At 39.3% G+C, this 25,419-nt stretch overlaps 1 protein-coding gene across 1 annotated transcript in view; it reads right to left on the reverse strand.

Annotated features, from left to right (window-relative positions):
• DDX10 (DEAD-box helicase 10) overlaps positions 1–25,419 on the reverse strand; it is a 293,705-nt gene that overhangs the window by 37,786 nt on the left and 230,500 nt on the right. The window contains exon 17 of the mRNA XM_044257693.1: positions 7,776–7,912. Coding sequence (XP_044113628.1) covers positions 7,776–7,912 — 137 coding nt within the window. The remainder of the gene's footprint in view (positions 1–7,775; positions 7,913–25,419) is intronic.

Here is a 25,419-nt window from a genome sequence, read left to right on the forward strand (position 1 = left end):
ATTATCTCAATTTAAAAAATACTTATAATGGCAAAAGCAAAAGTAAACAAAATCAAATAACAAAAATGAAAAAAACCTAAACAAGGTACAACCTAGACCTCTAAAAGGGGAGAAGATAAGGAAATTATGGTGTATAAATAATGAAGTGCTATATAATCATTAGTTAGAAATTCATTCTAAATGAGGCCATGAAGAAATGAAGAAAAGGATCGTCCTAAGAAAGTGTTGTACTCAATAGTCTTTTCAGTGAAAACAAAGTTGCCACGTACCAGACTCTGGGTAGCAGCCATGAGAACCCTACTAGTTGGTTAATTATCCTTGCTACATGGTTCTTTTGGCTTCTTGGCATTGGACTCATTCATCATCGTCCCAGAGGCCCTAACACTTCTGAAACATGACAAACTTCTGTTACTGAGTCCCAGTTATACAGTGGGTGGCTAACTGAGAGAAACAGAATGCACAGGGCAAAAAACCGGGACTGCAAATAAGGTCAAGTTGGGAGCCTCCTAAATTCTAAATTTCCTAAATACATCTTCCCCATCCTAAACCTCACCCAGAAAATAACACTTTCCATCCTCGATGGGTAGCATCCTTTCCCCTGTGAATCCCAAGACAAATAATACTGTTTTTCCCCACACCCAACCCAACAATCTAAGTTTGTTCATTCATGCTATGTGCCACACAGGATATTCTTTTTGCTTTGTTTCACTTTGTTGTGTTGAGTTGTGTTGTGTTGTGTTTTGTGAACAATGACAAAGTGGAGAAAGATCAAATGAACACAATTTAAAGAAAGTCAAGTAAAATTAACTCCTTGTCAACCGCAATTCACATGAAGTTCTGATCAAAGCCCTATGAAATGTGATAATTCATTGTATTTCACAAATAAGAAGAGATGGTGGAGATTTTCCCTTGAAAGCTGCGAGGCATATTAGAATCAGAGAAGTCTCCTGAAGTTACAAAGAGTGAAAGGAAAGAATGGCAGGCACACAATAAAGTCAATATATCATTAAGCTGAGCTGACTTCTTTCCTCATCTGCCACCCACAACTAGATTCACCAGCGAACAGAGATTCAAGTAAATGGAACTGTAGTTAACAGTATTTTTCTTTTCACAATACTTAGACTCTGAGGAAAAAAAAATTCCCCTTAAAAAATAAGCACCAGTAATTCCAGTAAAATTCATATAAAATTTGGAATGTGCATAACTGGTCCCAACCAAAAACAGTTAAAAAGAAATGAAAATGCTTTCTGGCCATTTTCCTTCCCCAGAAATTCTTCTCTGAGTCATATGTATTTCTGTTGCAGGTGGAAAGCCTTCCACATGTTACAAAGCTGACTGTTTAGTCCTGGAAGAGAAGTTGGGTAGCAAGAAGTAGTGAAAAAATGTCACAGAACAACATGAGGAGACACCACACAGAAGAACGTGGGTCACCTCCATTACACAGGAGACAAATCTTAAAGATAACTCAAGTTCACTCAAAACCAGAAAGCTAACAGGGAACACAGCTGAAAAATAAAACAAAACCCCCAACAAATGAAAAAAACAGAACAAAAATCCTTCATCAATCTTTCGATGCAGAGCTGTGTCGCAAAAGCCGAAAAGGACAGCTCCAGATGGGAGATGTAAAGCAGTTTACTCTGTGCAGGAAAAGGCGTCAATCCATATAGAAGTTATCATGTCTGAACTATGCCAACAGTCTCAGTACAAATTATAGATGTAATGGGTCTTATGCCACCTAGAATAATCGACCAAGCGCGCCTCCCCTGGAAGGATTTTTTATAAAGCAATCTGCCATGGCCAGAGACTGGTCTGTGAAAAAAACACTGACACATTATCAGGCAGTAGAAGTCTAACCACAACCTTCTTCTCTTTCCTTTATTTTTGTTTGAAAAAGGTTAGGATTATAAATATTAAAAACTTAATTTGACTGAATAATGACTATCTTGAACACCCAGCTGCTTCTTTTTCATCGTATTCAATACTTTGCAAATTTTCATCATTAGCAATTCACATGAAGATGGCCATAAACCAAGGATGATGAATGCTACTAGATACACAAAAATTAATCTTACATTACATGCTCAAAACCGAATCTCCCAGCTTGTGAGGAACAGCTAAAAGGAACAATTTTAGTGAAAGAAGAGTTTAATTGGAATATGGTTAAAGATACTCTTGTATCATTTCAAAGACCGCACAATTGAGAAGGGCAACCTATCTTCTCCCTGCTCAGGGAAGACTGAAAACTTCATTCAGGTTTCATTCAGATGTCACTCCCTTCAGGAAGCTCTTCCAGAGCCACCAAGACCAGGTTAGATTCCTCACCTGAGCTCCCTCCCTCCCTACCTTGCTCACCTCCACCTCTCCCTCTGTGCACAGATCACAGCAAGTATCCATCCTATTTTTCCCTAATTGCATGCTTAGCTATCCGCAACCTCTGCTAAACTAAAAACGTGAGAGCAGGAAAGGTATTTTTTTTTTTTTAAATGTTTCATCCTCTGTACCTGCACTCACTATTACCTGGCACAGGATTACTAAAAAACTCTTAGTTGAAAGAACAGAGAGAAGAAATATTACAACAAGCTGGAACCTAACCAATAAGGGGATATTTTTAATTCTTAAATAAGTAGGACATGATTTAAATAATACAGAAAGTTCTTACTCCAGTTCTTGGCACCACATATAGAAAATAGCCAAATATTCTTATCGTGAAAGCAGTATAAATACATTACATAGCCTGTTGGGGAGATCAAGAATTAAAAAATCACTTAGTACAAAGACAATTCTAATACTTGAGGTCTTTCTTCCTCTGAAGGTATAAAAGTCTGTATCAAAATTCACTAGAGGCAAGAACACGATTCTGTGCCATTCCTAGCAGACCAATGAATCCCACAATGCTACCAAGTCCAGTGCAGCAAAGAGCTAGGTTCCTACCAAACTGTTCTATTTTAGTAACAACGATGATAATGACAAATGCTAACACATCATGTAGTAACTCTACCTATACTAATTCCACAGTAAGGAGGAACCAGAAGGGAAAGCTACAGAGTAAAACACAGCCTGGGCCAATGTGTAAGCAGGATGGAAGATGAGGAAAGAGACCACATGGTGTCAAAGCAAGCTCCCCCTTCTCTGTTTTCAAAAATAGCACACAAAAGCTCAGAGCCTCTGCTGGAGCCCAGCCATCTGTTGCTGATTAGTCAGGTGACACCCTCTGTACTATGGGGGACACTACTGTTCCTCCTATCCCACTGCTCTTTTTCTGGGGATAAATGAGCTACTAATGAAAACATTCTTAAAGCTCCTTCGAAGGAACTCAAGGTCATGTTATTTTCATTGTCGCTGAGAACTCTTTTAAGCAAGAGAACTCTTCTAGTCATGCTAACTTAAAGGAGCTGAATCCCACACATCAGAATCCCAGGAATCGGTGTTAGAGACGACAATTCTGAGATTCCACAGAGCGTTAAGGATGGGTTAAATTCTACTGCGCTGTGCTGAGGGAGACAGATGTACACTCTTCAAAACCCTATCGTGCTTCTCTGAGGAAGAATTATCGACCCTAGATTCAGTCATTCTCCACTACATCTGGCTCTCCTTTGCCTACTTCCTACTGACTATGACTCTCTATGCAGAGCAACAAAAGTGTTACTCAAGCTGAATATTTCGGGTTATCACTGAGGTAAAGGACAAAGAAATACCTAGAAGAAACTTTCAAAGAAACTGGCTCAAGCTTCTTTGGGACTGAGTCATTTTCTAATTGGTGTTATTTGGTCCCATAAAAGTAAACTCGTATCAGAAAATGTGAAGCTAATAAGCAGAGAATAACCCACTGGGAGAGCGAAGATGACCAAGAGGCTGACACACTCACTGCTGCTGCAATTACTGAGCTGAGGTTAGAAACAACGCAGCAAATAAAAACCCGTGAGCATGCCAGGAGAGCCCTCGAAAGCTGATATCACAAAATCCCAGCACCTCTTCCTGTTTATGGGAGGTGAAGGAAAAAAGATGCAGCCCAACTCGGACAATACAGTAAAACTGTGCTGGTGCTGGTATTATAAACAGCAGGAACAGCAGCAATTACCACTGTCAAAATTCTAGTGTATATGGATTTACCTGTGAATATTTTACTTATCTAAATACAATTTTGGTTTGAGTTTACATTTATCTTTTTTTTTTTTTTAAAGATTTTATTTATTTGACAGAGAGAGATCACAAGTAGGCAGAGAGGCAGGCAGAGAGAGAGAGGAGGAAGCAGGCTCCCTGCTGAGCAGAGAGCCCGATGCAGGACTCGATCCCAGGATCCTGAGATCATGACCTGAGCCGAAGGCAGTGGCTTAACCCACTGAGCCACCCAGGTGCCCAACATTTATCTTTATTCATTTTCACTGAGGTCATTTTAACAGAGAAGGGGAAAGGGAGAAAGATGGAGGTAGAGTATATACAGGCATTTCACACTTCGGCTACACCTTGTAACTACCCGACACTCTGCCTTAGTTTAGGAATGGCAAATAGGTTTTATCTTGAGTAGGAATCCCAACTGATTGATACAGGCTATACTGAGAAGGTCCACTTGGGCTAAATGCAAAGGAATATACACAAAGTATATAATGGACAAGTATAATATGGACCTGCCATCCTGGTTCTACTCCAGTGGGAGATTTTGCTCCTTAAGGGATATGTGGCAATGTCTGAGATAATTCTGGTTGTCCCAACTAGGGAAGCACTGGTGGTAGAGGCCAGGGATAGTGTTCAACAGTCTACAATCACTCCCAATCCACCAAAACTAAGAATTATCTATATAGGAGGTTAGTAATGTTGAAGTTGGGAAGCCATAATCTAGTCACATCTATCCTATAGTTAGTTCATGGATCAAGTCTTTACCCAAATGACATAAAACTAGTCTTCAGACTATGTTCCTGAGCCACCCTTCCTAATGCTAGAGTAATTCTATATAACTTCATTGGAGTATTAGAAACATGGAATCAATTTGATTTATGCACATTATCATGATAGGTCCCTAACTTGGTACTGTGATCACACATTATTTTATCCCCTGAAGCCTTGGTTTCTTTATCTACAAGAAGAGAGGGTACACTAGATAATCACTGACATCACAAACAAAAACAAAACTGCTAGGAAGTCCTTACATGTGCCAAAGGGAATAAGCCCTGGTTGGTAATTTCCCCAACATAAGATGATCTCTCTTCAGTATAGGACAAGTTTACCAATTCCTTTTCATTTCTGTTAATACAGTTTAATAGCTGTGCCTGAAATTAAAACCATTTAGATTTTCATGTAATGTTTATTTTCCATCTGAACATTTAAGTTAAGATGCTTTGGCATCTTAAGGTATTCTGGTCTTCTTGTCCCTCACCATTACACTATCTGAAGTTAGCTTCTCCAGTTCTCCAACCATCTATTCTATTCTCTTATATCATTTAAACTATTAGGACCAATTATATAGGTGCTGATGGTTATACTTTTCTTTTTTGCTCTACAATTCTCCTTCATCAATCAATTAATCAATTCAAATATTTCAGGACCTTCTCTGTGCCTATGATAATAACAGTGGATAAAGGAGTAGAGGCAGGAGCTATAGCTGTTGACACAAAACACAGTTTCAAGCTTGGAAGCATTTACAGGCCAGTTAAGAGGGTGAAGCACAGGAAGCTACTAGAGAACAAGTTATACCAATGAGGTGGTAGCAGAGAAATGTCACTATGAGGGTAAGAAATGCCAGAAGAATGAAATGACATGTCTGCTGCACACAGATTAAGGATGACCTAGAAGCTATCATAGAAATTGTTAGGGAAAAAATCATTATGAATCAGATGCAGAAGGAATGCTGGCATGTAGCAATGACTTCAAAGGTAGGTTCTATGTTTTAAACGTATGTTAGATGGATATGCAAAATATCGCTGAATAATAAACAGGGAGAGCCCATGAATGTTCTCTCCAGAGACTAAAATTATACAGAAACATTTGGAGGTAACATTTGGAGGTATATTTTTAAAAAGCCATAATAGGCCTCAAATGGAGTCACTTGTGCCAAGCCCACATCAATAAACCAAGACTTAATACCTAGCCTAGTTGTGGGTTCATCCCCTCCCAGGAAAGTGACCCAGAACCAGTCAATCTGGAATTACTAGTGAGGTCATCTGCCCAAGAGACCCCTTCCATCCCCTATAGGAAGGTGACCTTGCCTGAAACAAGCCTCTCTTTGATAAACAAAACCAACCAAACAAACAAATCCTTTCCTGCTCCTCCCTACCTATAAAAGTCTTTCACAGAGTGCCTTTGTATATGCTAAATACATATGTATATGCTATGTATATGTAAATACATATGTATATGCTAAATGGGATACTGCCTGATTTCCTGAATTGTTGAATAAATCCATTAGAATCTAAGTTTTACTCAATTGAATGTTGTCTTTTAAAAGAAGTTAATGATATAAAGTCATATGTGTTGAGTGAGACCACTTCTATCAGAATGGAGATCCCATAAACCAACTGTGAAAAAGGGACATTTATTTTAGAATATATGGGGAAGCATCCACTTAACCACTTAACGAACTGCTAGTTCACCAATGTCTCAACATGGGCACCAAGGAACTTTCTGAAGCAAAGTGTGAATATTTCCCCTTAAAGATCAATTTTTCAAGATTAGGACTACAGCCCTGAATCTAAATTATTTAACCCTATGGCACCTATTTATATATTTTTCTAAGTCATAATCAAATTATTTTCACCTGTGGTACCCCTTTGGTAGTAAATCTAGTATGTTCACTATCTGGTCTGCTTTATGTCCACTAGAAATACTAGAAAACCATTAGGTCCACTACCTAGCGGTCCAACAGCAAATGTCTCAAGTTTTTGGCATCAGTTGGGAAGACAGCATTTTAGATGTCATTTCAGTATTGTAAAATAATTATATGTTTATATGAACACAAGAGTAACTTTGAAATGATTCCTTCAGCATTTACTCTTTAGGGGATAACTTTTTTGAGATTTTTTCATAATGTTCTTACTTAAAACCAGATTATAGCTCTTTGTGGCTTCTCTCTCCAACTCCCAAATCCCTGAGCTAATAGTCAGGTTTCCAACAAGCATATTCTATGCTTCAGTCAAATGAACTTCAGCTGTCGTCAGTACCTCCATTCTACCTGAAGAGTCTCACTGGTTTAGAATGTCCACAAAGTTCAGTGCCGTCAACTCTTAAACCAACACAATCACAACATAATCTAATACACAGTACTTTGAAAACAAATGCTGAGCAAATCACACTATTTTTCAATTCAGTACATTTCATCTGTTTTTGGCATGGTTGCAAATAAGTTCACATTACAAATGAATGGATTTTAAATTGCGAGAATTTATCAAGGGCTGTTTATGTTTAAGTTTTCCATTATTTTATGTATTTGTTATTTAATTTTATATTAAAAAATGTGTAAGTGTAACTGCCGTTTTTTAAAATTCAGAGAGAATTTTTAACAACACTCTCAATAGAGTCCTTTGACAGTGAATTGAAATAAAATTCTGCCTCTGTTTGCATCAAGTATACCCTCCTAATACTTAAGCATAAAGGATTCAGAAGGAGATAGAACAGAGAAGGGAAAAAACAACTCTTATTATAACTTTTACAAGTAACAGTGATCATGGAAACAATAAGAGAGCCCCCCAAATGATGAGAAAAGCACAAAACATTTGTCTCTACACAACCTCTGCATTCACAGGAAAAGATACATATACTTAATCCTACTAAAAGTAAAAACATACCTAATTTTATTTTCCAGGTCTTCACTATCTGATTCTTCAGAGCTTCTGTACTTATCTGGATCTGGAAGTGTGCTCGGATCAAATCCATCATCATCATCATCACTCCAATCCAGAAAGGCTTCCTCTTCATCTCTGACCTAAGAAAACACAAGGGGAGTTGTGGTTTTAAAAAAAAAATGGCTGATGAATAGTCTTATTTCAGGACTCAAATAAACACTTCTCTAATTGATAGCCTCAAACTGGAAGCCTTCTATTCTGGTGAAAGCCATTCTTGACTTTCAAAACCATTATCATTTGCAAAGAGAAAGGAAATCTGTGTCATTTCAAAAATAAAATGAAAATATGATTCAGAAAGTAAATCACCATTAAGTCCTTAAACACAACATGGGAAAAATGGTCAGTTTTCTACTTCCACATAACTCAACTGTCAAAGAAATAAAGTATAAAATAAAGTTGTTTTGTGCTCCTATCCATACACATGTGAATTTCAAAACTCCCCAGAATATTACATGAAGATGTAAAAGGCCAGATGATAGGGTAGAGAAACTCTCACTTTATGATCACAGTAATCTAAGTGTTAAAATTAATAATCAGATCAATATAAGTAAGGAGTGTTCTAAATTCAAGTGTAAGTATGAAGTCACTAAAACAACAGAAAAGGAGAGGAATACCAAGAGACAGATGAAGCAGTAACACATGGAATTATTCCCATTTGGGGATAATTCCGTTTTATGCAAGTGGGAATGTAGGTGGGCTCTTTCTTTCTTTCTTTTTTTTTTTTTTGCTTTTATTTTATAGTGGTTTATTTTTGTCAAAGAACAAAGCAATGTAATGTTAAAATACACTTACTACACATTTATGTAATGACCATCCCTTATAGAAAATTTATTTTTGGCACATTGTGCTTCTTATCTACTAGGTTACAAAACTAAACAATTATCACCACATGCATTAAACAGATTATAAGTAGGACTTAAAAAAAAATTCTGGATGAGTTTCTCTCAGTTACCATCTTTATAATTCTTCCTCACACCATATGAGACAAACATCAATGATTCTGTTTTCAAATGTTTAATGTTCTTTCCCAGGAAGTGAATAACAACTCAGAATAGCATAGCAAGTGACTGTGCAAGGCCAAGATAGAGGGCCTCTAACACTTTCTGAACAGCTCTCCCTGGATAACATCTAAACATAACAAAAGGATGAAGAGGAAAAAGAAAAGAAGGATTAGTCATCACTGCAAAAGGCCCCTCTTGCTTTCCTGGTAAAGCTCCCAGCTGAAAATAACAGGCCTGAAAAAATTGTAGCAAAGGTGGGGGTGGGGGGACTTGCTATCAAATGCAGTAAGTAAAGGCCTGCACAGCATACTATATGGTCCACTTGAAAATACTCAGAGATATCAACAAAATAGAGTGTCATCATATACTCAAAAGCACTAATCTCCTGGGCTACAAGGTATTTCCAATTTTCCAGTCTGATGCTCTCAAAGGAATCTGAAGACAGAGCAGAATCAAAACAATTCTCAAGTTTTTGGTCTCAGGGTACCTTTATACTTAAAAAGTATGAAGGACTCCAAAGTCCTGTGAATGTAGGTTATATCTACTGATAATTTATTAGATATTAGAAATTAAGACTAGGATTTTTAAAAATAGATTTTAAAGTAACAACAAAATTCACTACATTTTAACATAAATGTCATATTTTATGAAAAAGTCATAATTTCCCAAAATAAAAGAACATTGTTTTAGATTTTTGCAAGTTTCTTTAATGAGTATTTTCCCTTTCTTTCTTTTTCTTTCTCTCTCTTTCTTCCCATTCCTTCCTTCCCTCCTTCCTTCCTCTCTCCCGCTCTCTTTCTAGAGGGAGAGAATATGTGCATGTGAGCTGAGGGAGAGAGGCAGGCAAGAGAACGGGGAGAAGGAGAGAGAGAGTCTCAAGCAGGCTGCACACCCAGCATGGAGCCTGACACGGAGCTTGATCTCATGACCCCAAGAACATGACCTGAGCCCAGATCAAGAGTCCGATGCTTAACCAACTGAGCCACGCAGGTGCCCCTTTCATAACTAGTTTAAAAGGAGACAACAAAATGCCCAAATGTTCCTCTGCATTCACAATGTGTTGTTCTGGGTGAAGTATATGAAGAAAATCTAGTCTCTCTGAGAGAGATAGTTAGGAAAGGGAGGAGTAGTTTAATAGCCTTTTCCGATAACTGTAGTTACGACTTTCCTTTGATAATACAACAAACCCTGATGAGTAGTTTCAGAACAAGTAGTTGCAATATAGAATCTGAAGCCATTCCGTACTGTTAAATTAAAATCCAATGGTCTACTTTTCACTTTGAATGTATCTTTAACCAGTAAGTGATGGTGTAATATCATGCATCTGCTATTTGGAAAACACTCCTTCACTTAATTTATGCAGATCTTCCTGATATGAATCTTCACGTGCTGACACTGAAAAGGGTTTTCTCCCTCCCTTTCCCCCTCCTTCCCCCTTCTCTTTGCTTAGCCAACACCCCCTTCTCCCACTCCCTTAAACATTCCTCCCGTGTTGTAAAAAGTGATAAGATACTACAAGGAATGTTGAAAGGTCAGTCTACATGCAAATAAGGGATTGTAGTCTGACCAATGCCGATGGTCAGTCTACATGCTAATAAGGGATTGTAGTCTGGCCAATGCCGATGGTCAGTCTACATGCTAATGAAGGATTGAAATCTAGCCAATACTGTCTGTTTCCCTTTTGTTAACGACCAATGAAAGTAACTTCCCACTATGTAAATGAAGGATGCTGAGCGAACCAATCAGGGGTATTCCCGCGCGCCAAGTATGCCTTTACATTCAAACCAGCCAATGAAAACTTTGTAACCATGCTTCCGCTTCTGTACGTATGCTTTTGCTTCCCCAAACCCCATAAAAAGGCCCTGAACTAAGGGCTGGTGCGCGAGTCCTCCTAAGACTTGACCGCCCGCAGGTACCTGTGTCTACTCAATAAACCTCGTGCTGTTTGCATCTGACCAGTGGACTCGGCTCGGTTTTTGGGTCCGGGGGTCTCCTCCTGAGAAGGGGTCCATTCCGGGGTGCTTGGAGCCCCGGGGGGATCTTTCATTTGGGGGCTCGTCCTGGGATACGAGACCCCCCACCCAAGGACCACCGACCCACTGTCAGGAGGTAAGCTGGCCAGCACTTTATTCGTTGTGTCTGTTCGTTGTGTCTGTGGCTGCGTCTGAACCTGTTACTTGTGAATTTGCGCATGCGTTTGGTTTGGGGTTCGATCGGATCCATTTGTATTTGGCGAGGGCCAGAAGGAGCTGACGGGCTCGGACTTCTCCCTCGCAGCCCTGGAAGACGTTCCAGAGGCGTTTGTAGTCCCGCCGGGCGGGACATTTGGGTCCTTCGGGACATTTGGGCCCCGGGGCAGCGGGGCATTTGGAGCTCAGCCTGTATCAGAGAGATACGTGGCCTTGGTTGGAGAGGGGGAATCCGGACCCCCGGGATCTCCGCTTGAGTTTTTGCTTTCGGTTTTGAACCGAAATCGCGCAGCGTCCTTCTTGTTAACTGTTTTGTGTGTCTTACTTATTGTCCTTGGTGTTTTCTTTGACTCTAAAATGGGGCAAACACTTACCACCCCCTTAAGTCTCACTTTAGGTCACTGGAGAGATTCTGAGTCTCTCCTAATAGATGTGGGGGTTTCTCCCTCACTCACTTCCCATGTTAATGGCTATAACTGGAACCAACTGGGGTTGGTCTAACTCGAGACAGAGACCATAAGGAATATTCCCGAGCAGCTGCCGAAACTCTCTTTGTTTCGGGGAAGTTTCCCTGTGTTCTCTGGCCCGACTTGGACTGCTTAACCCCTCCCCCCTTGCTGGTGGGAAAGCATGGCATCTGCTCCTCTGTTGGGGCTTATGAGCTCCAAAACCGGGAATCCTTTCTCTGCCTCCTAGCAGCACTTTGTTTTCCTCTGTTTCCCCCTTATCGTGTTTCTGCACCAACGTGCGTGCAGCCTGCATGACTAGCCTCTAGATCATGCACCATGGCTCCTCTCTCCACTGTCAAGGAGCAAAAAGAGCACCCCCTGGACCTAAAACCCCCACTCCAGATCTTCCCATGCATGTCTCAGGTAAACATTCAAAGTGGAGTGGGCCCAGGTGAAACGTAAATCACTATTGGAACTAAGTTAAGTTTGTTGGTTTAATTAAGATAAGACCTGTCTTTTAAGTTAACAGTAGTAAATGGTGTCAGAATAAGCTTGTGTTATTTATTAAAATTTGTTAGCAAAGAAATGACTAAACTGATGGTTAATTGTCTGTCCCAAAGTTCTAATGGGTAATTGCTGAAGTAGCTTTCAAAGTCTTTGGTAACCTGAAAGTTTTAAAGTTTTGCTTGGATGACAAACGGAATTGAATTGTGGACATCTATATCTTAACCAAACAGGATAAAAGGCTAAGTCGTTAATTACTGGATGCAGGTTTGTGCTTTTGACTTCTTAACTGCAAAGAAACTAAGAGTATTTAAATCTGCTGGTAAACTTGTTTTCCACTTAACTGATTCATAAATTTGCCACCTGAAGAATTCTGTTGTAACAGTTCACAAATGGCTAATAACTAAAGGTGTTTCTAAGAATACAAAGTTCTGCTTAGTGTAACTAAGACTGATGGAAATAAAGGGAAACTCTGTATGTAGGAAAGTAGGAGATATGTAAGAAAGATTTAAGGAATGGGAATACATTTTGTTGAAGGTAAGGGAAGATAAATTTTGTCCTAAATGAGATGGTTGTTTGGAAGGAAATGGCTTGGGACAAAACCTGAATGCAAAGGAAAGTTGTAGAAGGTTTGTGAAGGGAAATCTTCAGAAAGGGAATTTTAGCTATGGTCAAGAATGGACTAAGATTGAAATGGATGGGTTTTAAAGTTACATTGGTACACGACTGAAATTGTCTCTGTTCAAAAGGACAGTGTTTTCTTAGATTAATTGATCTGCTGTTACAAGAATGTAAATGGTTTCCTCTTTGCCTGCCCAGAAAACTCAGTTCCTATGTTTTGTTTTATCAGGTGTTTAACATCCCTAATTATATTTAGGCATGTGCTTCAAAACTTTATAAGATTTTAGCAAATGTTGACAAGATTTAAGTTGTAAATCTCTTTAACTCAGGCTTTTCCTTGGTATGCGAAGTTGCTCATGAAGTACTACTGAACCAATGATAAACCTTGGGTTACATTTGGGAAAATACTATAACTATTCTAGAGATTCTACGCACTTCCTAAAGTTTTAACGTTTGGAGAGATCACCGCTTGATATTGTAATTAGGGAAATGTTATGTCTCACAGAAGTAACCTGATTTCCTTGCAGCTAAATTGTAAACTCCCGTGTCTCTTCAGCTCTAACCATATCCATTCCGAGTTTTTGTCATTTATAATTGTTTTAATTCTCTCGTAAAATGAGTTTTATCTTCAAGGAGATTCATATAAAGGACTTTCAGGACAAATACAGATATTCGATATACCTGAAAATCCTAAAACTGAAATGGGTAAGAATTTCCAAAACTAACTAAAAGTGCATTCACCAGAATTAGTAACATGGAACTAAATGAACTAAAAGATTATAGTGTTGTGTCTCTTAATGTTTTGTCTTACTTTAGACATTGCTGGTTCTCTCTAATGTTTGCTCTTCCAGACTAGGGATACTTCCTCCTAGTTATCTGTAACTTATAGAGATGTAAAAGTGCTCATTTGTAAAAGTGCTCAAAGCATTCAACCTTTTCTCTCTATCTGAACCCTCTGAAACCAAAAGGTCTCAGTTAAGTATTCTTTCTTCCATGGCAATCAGTCATTTGCATAAGTTCAATAAGAATCTGTTCTCCTTGTAACAGGACACTATTGGAAACTGGTTATTTTACCAAGGCTTTGACTGGGATGTCATATTTGAAAAGACTCAGATATGACCAGACAGTTTAAAGGAACTAAGGTTGACTTTATGAAACCTGGAGCCATAAAGCCCCTTGGGACTGTTGGCCTGATACCTTGCTTACAGAGTTCCCAGCAGCCTCACCAGGTGAGTAAAGAATGTCACTCCTTGGTAGGTGCAGTCTCAGAAGAGGAATTCGCCCAAATCGACAGGTATTGCAGGCATGCCTGATGGCAAGTACAGGGCTTGGCTTCTGGCCTGGAGAGGCTACTAAAAGTTCAACCTAGAGATTCCTTATAAAAAGTCCCAGCAAAGCAGATTCTAGAAGATCTATTGATCACACTCACTGTTCTTGCTGAGCTTATGTAAATAATTAGGCCAAGTCTGTTAAAACTGGACTTGTTTCACAAGTGAATTAGGCCTGATTTGGCTATCTCTGTAAATGAGGGTTATTTTAGAGAGAAAAATTATGTTTTAGTAACACACCTTTATGGATGTTAAATTCTAGATTTGATTGTCTTTAAATGTTTGTTTACCTAAGCTAAATAATTTGAGGTAAACTTCAGAGAAGTTGTACAATAGCTCCTTTAGTCGATCTTATTTTGAGGGGATATTAGCAGACCCCACGGCACATGATTAAACAACTGGAAAATGGGATTGATTCCCCTACAATTTTATAACTAACACCTTGTGTGTGGCTGGGATAATGAAATTGCCTAAAAGCCAGCCTATCGCACTCCATAGGATTAACTATGGACTTATGGAGATAATGGATGACCCCACTTTCTTTATGAGTGGATTGGATGATGCATGGGGAACTCCCCTTATCTCTTGACAAGTTTTCTCGCTTGCCAGTGATCCTCTGTAATCAGGATATTGTTAAGGCTGGACCACTCAAAGGTCTTCTTATTGGTTTCATCCCTTAGTCATATTTATCCTAGAGGCTACCTCTGTTGAGGTGCAATTGCAAACAGATGCTTTAGCGAAACCTAGAATAGCCCTCCTCATAAAAGAGCCTCAAAGCTCACTATGGGACAGTCCCTGACTGTAATGACTTCACATCAGGTCCAGATTTGTCTTAGAAGCCAAAGGCCACCAATGTATGGCAGAGGCCGACTTATTAAATACTGGGCTACACTAACAGATATGCCAAAAATAATACTTAAAATTTGTCAAACTTTAAACCTAGTTACCTGTCTCTACTTGGTGCCGAGACTCCATCGCGGCAATGATTTCACCACAACAGATGATCCTTACCACGCGCAAAGATACTTCTTCACTGTCAGCACTGGATTCAGCTGCCTCCGCCTTTCGTAACTCCCCTATACATTCCTCCACTGATCAATGTTGACCTGAGTAGGTAGGGACAGCTCTACGCCCCTATTCAGCAGGAAGAAGTTACAGAAGATAAGACCTTCCACCTTCAACCACCTTAAAGATTTAAGGGTCAAAATTGTTCAGGAGGCTGGCTGAGGAGGGAGCAGGGGCTGGCGCCTTGCACCCCCTCTCCACCCACTCCCCTTGGTAATATGTATGACATTTCACAGGCACCCCTAACTGCCCTGAAAGAAGAACAAATGTTTATATTGCAGAGATCACAGTCTTGTAAGGCAGAAGTCTCCCTTTGTTTGCAAATGTCCTTGAGATTTGCAACAAAGAAGTTACCTTACAAAACAGAAGAGACTTAGACCTACTGTTCCTAAAAGAGGGTGGCCTTTGTGCTGCTCTCAGAGAAGAATGCTGTTTTTTTGCCGACCAGACTGGAGTAGTAACAGAAACTCCAGACAAATTGAAGAAAAGGCTAAATAAGCGTAAAAGAGACTTTGAATCCCAACAGTCTTGGTATAAAGGAGTTTGAAATCGTTCACCCTGGTTTACTTCCCTAATAACCTCCTTCGGGCCATGCATCATTAACAGAATAACCCAATTCGTAAAGGATAGATTGTCGCTTGTCCAAACCATGGTATTAACCCAACAATATTATGCAATAGGGCAGCAGGAGATTAGCCCCTAGTAAAGTAAAAGATTTTACTCGGGCCAAAAAGAAAATGGGGGAATGAAAAGGGTTTTCTCCCTCCCTTTCCCCCTCCTTCCCCCTTCTCTTTGCTTAGCCAACACCCCCTTCTCCCACTCCCTTAAACATTCCTCCCGTGTTGTAAAAAGTGATAAGATACTACAAGGAATGTTGAAAGGTCAGTCTACATGCAAATAAGGGATTGTAGTCTGACCAATGCCGATGGTCAGTCTACATGCTAATAAGGGATTGTAGTCTGGCCAATGCCGATGGTCAGTCTACATGCTAATGAAGGATTGAAATCTAGCCAATACTGTCTGTTTCCCTTTTGTTAACGACCAATGAAAGTAACTTCCCACTATGTAAATGAAGGATGCTGAGCGAACCAATCAGGGGTATTCCCGCGCGCCAAGTATGCCTTTACATTCAAACCAGCCAATGAAAACTTTGTAACCATGCTTCCGCTTCTGTACGTATGCTTTTGCTTCCCCAAACCCCATAAAAAGGCCCTGAACTAAGGGCTGGTGCGCGAGTCCTCCTAAGACTTGACCGCCCGCAGGTACCTGTGTCTACTCAATAAACCTCGTGCTGTTTGCATCTGACCAGTGGACTCGGCTCGGTTTTTGGGTCCGGGGGTCTCCTCCTGAGAAGGGGTCCATTCCGGGGTGCTTGGAGCCCCGGGGGGATCTTTCAACACATCTCATTTTATAATATTTTTTAAAATCACATTTATTAATATCACCATCAATATCATAAGAAGTATCTTTCAAAGCATGGGGAAGCTACTAGTGGATACAAGTTCTCCAAAATTCTAATTTTTTTCTCAGAAAGTAAAATTTTATGATTAACAACAAATATTTTCAGTTTTTCCCCTGAAATGTAAGCAACAAGCAATAATTTTCCTCTGGTGGTTTTCAAACATTTCTCTTTATTATAGATGAGTTTTACTAGAATACATCTGGGAATGGTTTTGTGTTCCTCTTTCTTGTGGCTCTGCAACCTTCTCAGATCTATCATTTCATGTTTTTCACTACATTTGGGGAGCTGGGGCCATTATTTCTTCAAACATTTGCATGCCTCTTTCTCATCTCTCCTTCCACGACTACCAGGACATACATATTGGCCTACTTCACAGTTCCCTGAGGTTTTGTTCTTTTTCTTTTTCCAGTCTTTTTTCTTCCTGGTTTTTGGAAAGAGTCACTTTTACTGGGCCTCCAGATTTGCTATTCCTTTCTTCTGCTATTTCCAAACTACTTTTGAGCCCATTTGGTATGTTTGGGCACTTTTTTTTTAAAACAGTAATTGTGTGTTTCAGCACAATTGTGTGTTTCAGGACTACCCAGCTTTTTTTGTTTTTAATAGTGTTTCCATAGCTCCGCTGAGATTATCTCTGTACTTATTCATTCATACCATATTTTCCTTTAATTCTCTGAACATACTTTCCTTTAATTCTTTGAACATATTTAAAATAGCTGCTTTGAAGTCTGCTAAATTCAAATCTGGTCCAACAGTTTTTTGACTGCCTTTCTCTTGGGTATGGATCACATTTTACTGCCTAATTGCATTTCTAATATTTTTGTAGAAAAATAGACACTGCAGATATAGAAAATGAATTCTGTCATGTTTTCCTGAGGACTACTGGATATGTATTCTATTAGGCAGTTATCTTGCTTGGATTCAAACCACAAACTCTCTCTAACCCATGGTGCTCAGCTCTTATAGCTCTATTTTGTCCTTGTGGCTGCCAAATACTGCTTTTTTAGTCTGACTTCCTACAGGTCTCCCCTGAGCCTATAACACGTGACACTCAGCCAAGGATTTAAGCAGAATTAAGCTCACCTTCTCTATAGTTTTCTTGCTTGTGGGAATTGCTCTAATTTCTACCTGTTTTATTGGGTTTGAGATCTATGTTCTGACACTGCAAGTAGAATATTTCATTTAACTGCATTTTAACATCTAGTACCATTTAATATGCTCTTTTAGCATTTATTATAAAGCAAGCAGACTTCATAAAAGTCCTATAATAGAAGAAATAAATTACATAGTGAGACTCAGTATAAATATCTCACTCAGTATTCCTGTGTACATATTTGACTATTTGAAGGAAAATACTAATTCAGACTGATGAAAATTTAGCTAGATAAGATATTATTTGGATTTCTGTTACTCTAACTCTCTTCCAATTAACAACATTCAGGTTTTGTTATTTCCTAACTCATAAGATGATCACCATATTGTTTGTACTGCATTATATACCTTAATGCATGACAATGGCAAATGAATTTAGGTTAGCATTCATTCCTTTCAGAAACAACTTCAACCTACTGGAAGTGTAGGGATGATGGAAAAAAGTCACTTTTATGTTGATCTTTCTTGTCCTTTGGTTCATTCTTCAAATGGTCAGAAACAAAAGTATAAAATATATCTATATTATAAAAAATACAATGTGGCTCTTTGATAGTTTTAATTTATTAAAATAAAAACACTATCATTTCTAACAAATACAAAGCATACATAAAGGTCACTAATTGTCATAATGAAAATATAAAGCACCACACTCATTTTTATCCCCTTTTAGGATTATCTCCATGAAAACATAAATACTGATATACCTCCCACTTCCCAACTATGACATCTCAGTGTGTTAGACACCATGGCTAGAAACTGATAGCAAAGGAACGATTTAATATTAAGCATTTTAGCAGGAAAGTAACTAAATTTCTACCTTAGAGATGCCATACCTGACAGCAATAGGAAGGGTGGTTGAAGGGTATAAGATATGAAGGTAGGATATGTTTAAAAACCATAATCATCCAGCTGAAAAGAGGGATTCAGTGAAGGAAGCGGCCACAGAAATGGAGGTGGGGACATGTCTGAGAGATGTTTTATTTATTTATTTTGACATGGAGAGAGAGGGAGATCACAAGTAGGCAGAGGAGGAGGTAGAGAGAGGGGGGAAGCAGGCACCCCACTGAGCAGAGAGCCCAATGCCGGACTCGATCCCAGGACCCTGAGATCATGACCAAAGGCAGAGGCTCAACCCACTGAGCCACCCAGGCGCCCCATGTTCGAGAGATATTAAGGAGGGAAAACCAACCAGATTCCGTGAACTACATGGGTACATAATATATTGCAGAAAATCAATATGCACAGAACCATAACTGCACATCAAATACGGTCCAAGAAAGCCGCTTGGTAAATATTGCAAAGATGCCTTATAAAAACACCTTTCTTCAACACATGTCTATTAAGAAGCTATTATATACGCCAAAAACAGACTCATAGATCAATGGAACAGAATAGAGAGCCCAGAAATAGACCCTCAACTCTATGGTCAACTAATCTTTGACAAAGCAGGAAGGAATGTCCAATGGAAAAAAGACAGCCTCTTCAACAAACGGTGTTGGGAAAACTAGATAGCCACATGCAGAAAAATGAAATTGGACCATTTCCTTACACCACACACAAAAATAGACTGAAAATGGATGAAGGACCTCAATGTGAGAAAGGAATCCATCAAAATCCTTGAGGAGAACACAGGCAGCAACCTCCTCGACCTCTCCCGCAGCAACTTCTTCCTAGGAACATCGCCAAAGGCAAGGGAAGCAAGGGCAAAAATGAACTATTGGGACTTCATCAAGATCAAAAGCTTTTGTACAGCAAAGGAAACAGTTAACAAAACCAAAAGACAACTGACAGAATGGGAGAAAATATTTGCAAACAACATATCAGATAAAGGGCTAGTACCCAAAATCTATTAAGGGCTCAGCAAACTCAACACCTAAAGAACAAATAATCCAATCCAGAAATGGGCAGAAGATATGAACAGACATTTCTGCAAAGACATCCAGATGGCCAACAGACGCATGAAAAATGCTCCACATCACTTGGCATCAGGGAAATACAATTCAAAACCACAATGAGATACCATCTCACACCAGTCAGAATGGCTAAAATTAACAAGTCAGGAAATTACAGATGTTGGCGAGGATGTGGAGTAAGGGGAACCCTCCTACACTGTTGGTGGGAATGCAAGCTGGTGCAACCGCTCTGGAAAACAGCATGGAGATTCCTCAAAAAGCTGAAAACAGAGCTACCCTATGACCCAGCAATTGCACTACTGGGTATTTACCCTAAAGATACAAACGTAATGATCCAAAGGGAGACGTGTACCCGAATGTTTATAGCAGCAATGTCCACAATAGCCAAACTATGGAAAGAACCTAGATGTCCACCAACAGATGAATGGATAAAGAAGATGTGGTAAATATATATACAATGGAATACTATGCAGCCATCAAAAGAAATGAAATCTTGCCATCTGCAATGATGTGGATGGAACTAGAGGGTATTATGCTTAGCAAAATAAATCAATCAGAGAAAGACAACGATCATATGATCTCCCTGATATGAGGAAGTGGAGATGCAATGTGGGGGGGTTGGGGGGTAGGAAAAGAATAAGTGAAACAAGATGGTATCAGGAGGGAGACAAACCATAAGAGACTCTTAACCTCACAAAACAAACTGAGGGTTGCTGGGGGTTGGGGGGTCGGGAGAGGGTGGTGGGACATTGGGGAGGGTATGTGCTATGGTGAGTGCTGTGAAATGTGTAAACCTGGCAATTCACAGACCTGTACCCCTGGGGATAAAAATACATTATATGTTTATTAAAAAATTAAAAAAAAAAGAAGCTATTATATGTGCCAGATACATGACTAGGTTCCAGGGATGCCTAGCAATGAGACAAAGTCCCTACCCTAACAAGAAAATGAGTTCTCCTAGGATATTACCCATGGAGAAGCATAGCATGAAAGCCAGGCTCTATTTCTGGGGAACAGCCAGTCAAGAGGGAACTGGCTCCACCGGTCCTGCCGGCTACCTTATAGAATGCAGCCTTCCACTCACGGTTCCTCTGACATGGAGCTAACTGATTGCAGATCCTGACGGTCAACATGCTTCTCTTCAGGTACTTCCCGGCTGGAAGCTGCAACCACTCCTGCCTCACTGACTGATCACTCGCCCACCTCTTCCCCCAACCTCAGCTCCAAACAAGAACCTATAGGTGCGACAGTGTCCCACCTATACTACTCTCTTCTCTCTTTACAGTCCCAAGAAAGAAGGTCTCACACACAGAAATCAGGGTCACCTCTATGAACTGGCTGTTCCTGAGATAGAATTTCAGAACCTCGGAGGAAAATATTTCACCTAAAGTAAGAATGGCTTTTCCTAAAATAGTTACTTGGAAGACTCAATTATAAGTAGGACAGAAGAAAATACCTGAAAAAGAAATGTAATGCAACTAGCTTTTATTTTGTTTTCGGTTTTGATGATGGCAAGAAACACAGATATGAAGTGTCACCCTCCAACAATAAATTCACGAAGGGCTCTGACACACTTTATCTTACTTGATTTTCAAGCCTTATGAAGTAAGAAGATAATTACTGCTCTTGTTCTCAAAATGAAAAACTGCGATTCAGAGGACTAAATAACTTAACCAAGGTCACACAAACCTGGACGTATGCTAGGCCTTCTCCTGGATCACCCTGAATCTCAACTCTCACCGTAAAAATCTCTGGATTTGCTGCTTGTACAATTCTTTCTTCAGAATCAAGCATACTCTATGAGCTTCATAAAACACAGAGTGCTGCTTTCTGTGTACCCTGCATGAACCCACCTCCACTCTGACTGGCCTGGTCTCCCAAACACGTCTCTGGTGTCTCTTGTCTGCAGACCCACACCAGCCTACTCACCAGACTCTGTAGCCATTCTTCCCCTCCTTCTAATCACATCAACTGTCTGTGTTGGAACTAGAATGTTGTTGTTTCATTAAGGTTGAAGTCTGATTGTGTTTTCACCTGCTTACAACCTTTTAAGACACACTTTCATTCAAGTCCTAGAACAAGACAAGCCCCCTCCCATCTCAACAACCTCACGCCAGTTTTTTTTTTTTTTAACTAGAATCCTCTTTCACTTACTCTCGTCTGATGTGCAGTGCTTTCTGATACCAAACGTGTTGTCTTTTCAACACCAATTTTCCAATGCCAAATGAGTGTACCAGCAATTCAATTCTGACACTATACAGAGTCAGCAAAGACCCCACAGGTAAAGGGCTCAGTCCCACGAGACATCAAATGCCAGCTGCAAGTGGGGTCCCTAAATGACATGCACTTCTTCCTAGCCAACTACAAATTTAGGGATTCTCACAACCTCCTCCTCAGGTTTGATAATTCTTAAGAATGATTCAGAACTCAGTACAGTGCCCTGCTATGACTGCCAGCTTATCTATTATAGAAGTGACAACTCAGGAACAACCAGATGGAAGAGATGCATAGAACAAGGTATGGAGTGGGGAGAGGGGCAGAGCTTCCAGGCCCTCTCCAGGTGTGCCACCTTCCTAGCACCGTGACATTCACCAATCTGGATGTTCTCAGAATCTTACTGTTCAAGAGTTCTTATAACTCCTTTTCCAGGCCTAGTTCCCTCCCAAGAGAGGAAGTAGGGCTAGTTCCCAACCTCTAATTCTGTGTTCAGCGTCTCTAGTGACCAGGCCCCCTTTTGATCCCCTGAGTCACCTCATTTGCACAAACTCAAGTACGCCGGACAGGGGATTCTTATGAGTAATACAGCACTATCACTCAGGAAATTCCAAAGATTTTAGAAGTTCAGTGTTGGGAACCAGGAATAAAGATCAATTATATTTTTTATTATATAACACCTCATTAATTCCAAGTCATCTGGTCTTAGATTAAGCATTTCTAAACATCACTTCCTGTCTATGTTGTAGATTTGTTTCGGTGCTATACCTCGAGTGAATTCCCTATTTAATGTCTGTACTCCTTCCTAAGCAGTAGGTCCCATGGGAGTAAAGGCCATATCCCGCTACTGCTGTTGGAATAAATGTCCAGGCCCAAGATGGAGGCACTCCTACCTGGGGAGCGATGGGAGCAAATCAAAACTTTTGGGTCCCTGTAAATGCTCTGCTTGACCAGAGATGCACTATATCGAGTCAACTAACCCCAAGCATCAAGCCAACTCTGGGCTTTCTCACCCAGAACAAGACTATGTGGCCCCAATCAATCAGATACTATTTTCCCTCTTCTTTGTTCTTTATTCTTTATCCTATCAATGCTTCCTGCCATAAGTCCCATTTTGTAGTTCACCAATAGCAGACTGTCCACTTCACAAAATGTTAAAGCTTGTTATCACCTAAATTGTCTTCTTTGAATATTTTTTTAAATTGCTCACTACTGTAATCAAAAAGCATAGAACAGGTTCTCAAATATTTGATAAGTAAAAAGATATTTAATGTGAAAATACTCAAGTACAATATGATTTTATTATTATTAATGAGTGTATAAATACTTATAACTGATAAAGGTTTAACACTGGTTAAGTTAGAAATCTCATCAATTTAGATCTGATCATAGGATTTTTATGATAATTGTCAACCACTTACATCTCAGATTCCTTAGGTATAAAACAAAAATATTTTATAATATTTAGGCATAAGGAAGCTGATGAGAAGCTTAAGTAATTGCAGATGCTTGGAAAATATGCAACCAGCTTCTTAATAGGAAAGAAATGAGTGGTCAGTAAAGAAAAATGAATGTGTGATAATGCCTATAAAATAATAATAAATTGTGTTTAAAATTCCCTCTAGAAGATTATGTAAGAAAACTTCAGGTAAGAGTCAATATACACACCAAGGGCTTATCCATACACAGAGAATCTAGTTATGGACTCAGGTACAAATAAGACCTTGACCCTTACATTCATTCAAAAAATATGGGAACCTCAAGCACTTCCCTCGGCTCAAATTAATCGTTTTCTTAGAGCTCAGTATATGTAGCCCATCATGGGAAGGCAAAAATAAATGAGTTAGGATCTTACTTTTGAGGACTTTAAAATTTTAGAATAGAATACCGCTTAAACTTCCTTCAGCAGACAGGTAGCAGAGAGAGCCAGACAGTACATCTAAATACATTTCTATATATGCTGTATTTCCTTTACTTCTTTTTCTTTCTGAGGGCATGCACAACTACAGCCAAAGCAAAATTAAAGTGAAATCCTAATGCTAAAAGTGAGAGAGTACAAAATGGCCCAATAAGAAATGTAACACACTCAAAGCTTGATAAAAAGAAAACACAAAGTGACCTAACTCTAGAACATCTCTGAGAAGCGGAGAGGAGGGCTGACAAGAGAGGGAAAGAAAACAGATTATTTCCTTGAACTACACACAAAAAACCATAGCATATTTTATTAGGCCAAAGACCTTGAATGTCTATAAAGTAACAGGGACTAAGATTTTATTTCAATCACTTCCCTAAGGGGTGGAAACGGAAGTAATACTACATGCCGTGGATGGAGAGACACACATGCTCGCAGCTTGTGATCATCAGTGAGGAAATCAACTCCAAGTCTAAATTACCTGGATTGCCTTCTTATATACTACATGGCATTCCACAAAAATAAATAAGATAAGCCCTAAGAATTGTTTTCAGATTTCAGTTATGTAATTCCATATAGGATTTTTTAAAAAGACTTTCCATAATGCATGAATTAAAAGCAGAATGCCAACTCTGACACACCAAAATTTCTTAAGGGAAAATCCCAAAATTCATAATGAACTATTTCTGATCCTGAAAAAGAATGTAAAGATGGTGAAAAGAATGTTTAGAGAAAAATGAGGTATTCAAAATATTTCTTGTTCTCACTAACAAAACTTCAAAACAACTAAGAAAGCACTGAGATGATACTTCAGAGTTTTGAAACTTAAAATAAAAATTCTAATTGCTAAAGACAGCCAACCATCTTCAGTAATTAGAGATGGATTCATTTTTTTGAGATTTACCCAAGCTACACATTCCAGGTATGAAGTTCCTGAGTGAAAACAATCACTGAAATGGGTTTTCTCAATTATAAGCACAAAAGGGTTAATGATATTAAAAGCTGAAAGTCAGCATCTACTAGGTCCATGTGCAGAATAGTAAATACAGGAGCAGCTGACAGAGAGATCACTGCTCCTGACCATAACGCCAAATTTTAATTGCCTGACTCCTCCACTTTTTAATAAGGATGTTGTCATACTCATTAAAATATTTTAGAATATTTTCAGTTTCTGGCTCTTAAAAATTTATTCCATAATAGCGATGTTGGGCTTTGGCCTAATGCTGATTTTTATACTCAGTTGCTTGGTATCTGGCCAAAGGGTGTCTTTTCTGCACTTCCAATATATATATACTGGCTGAATTGCACTTGAAATCCGGAACTCTGGTCAAGGGTTCTGGACTGAACAGTTATGGGGCTCTTGTTCAGAAATCTGTCCTTCCTAACTTCTGGCACTTGCCTAACAGGCATAGTGACTCAGAGGAAGGCAACACATTTCAGCCCTGGCCATCTAATCATAGAGGAAACTGAGGGAACAAAGGGAACACAGGATGTTGGGAAATGATAAAAGCATTATCCAGGGGAACGAGAGGGAGAAGGCTACCTGTTTAGAGAATTTCTTTCTTAAATCTAGTCACGTTTACCCAAATCCCACCCAGTACCCTCTTTATTTTTCCCAAGCGTTCCAAAACAATAGAAATATCTGATTGAAAGGCTATGAGGAGGTGATATAAATAATACATGAAGTGAACACAGTTAAGAATGGCAGGCGAAAGGCTGGAACATGAATATTCAAAGCCTCAAAGAGCAAGTCCCAAACTTGGAAGGATCTTCAGAATTT

Source organism: Neovison vison, chromosome 7 (assembly GCF_020171115.1).
Source record: "Neovison vison isolate M4711 chromosome 7, ASM_NN_V1, whole genome shotgun sequence".
Classification (NCBI taxonomy): domain Eukaryota; kingdom Metazoa; phylum Chordata; class Mammalia; order Carnivora; family Mustelidae; genus Neogale; species Neogale vison.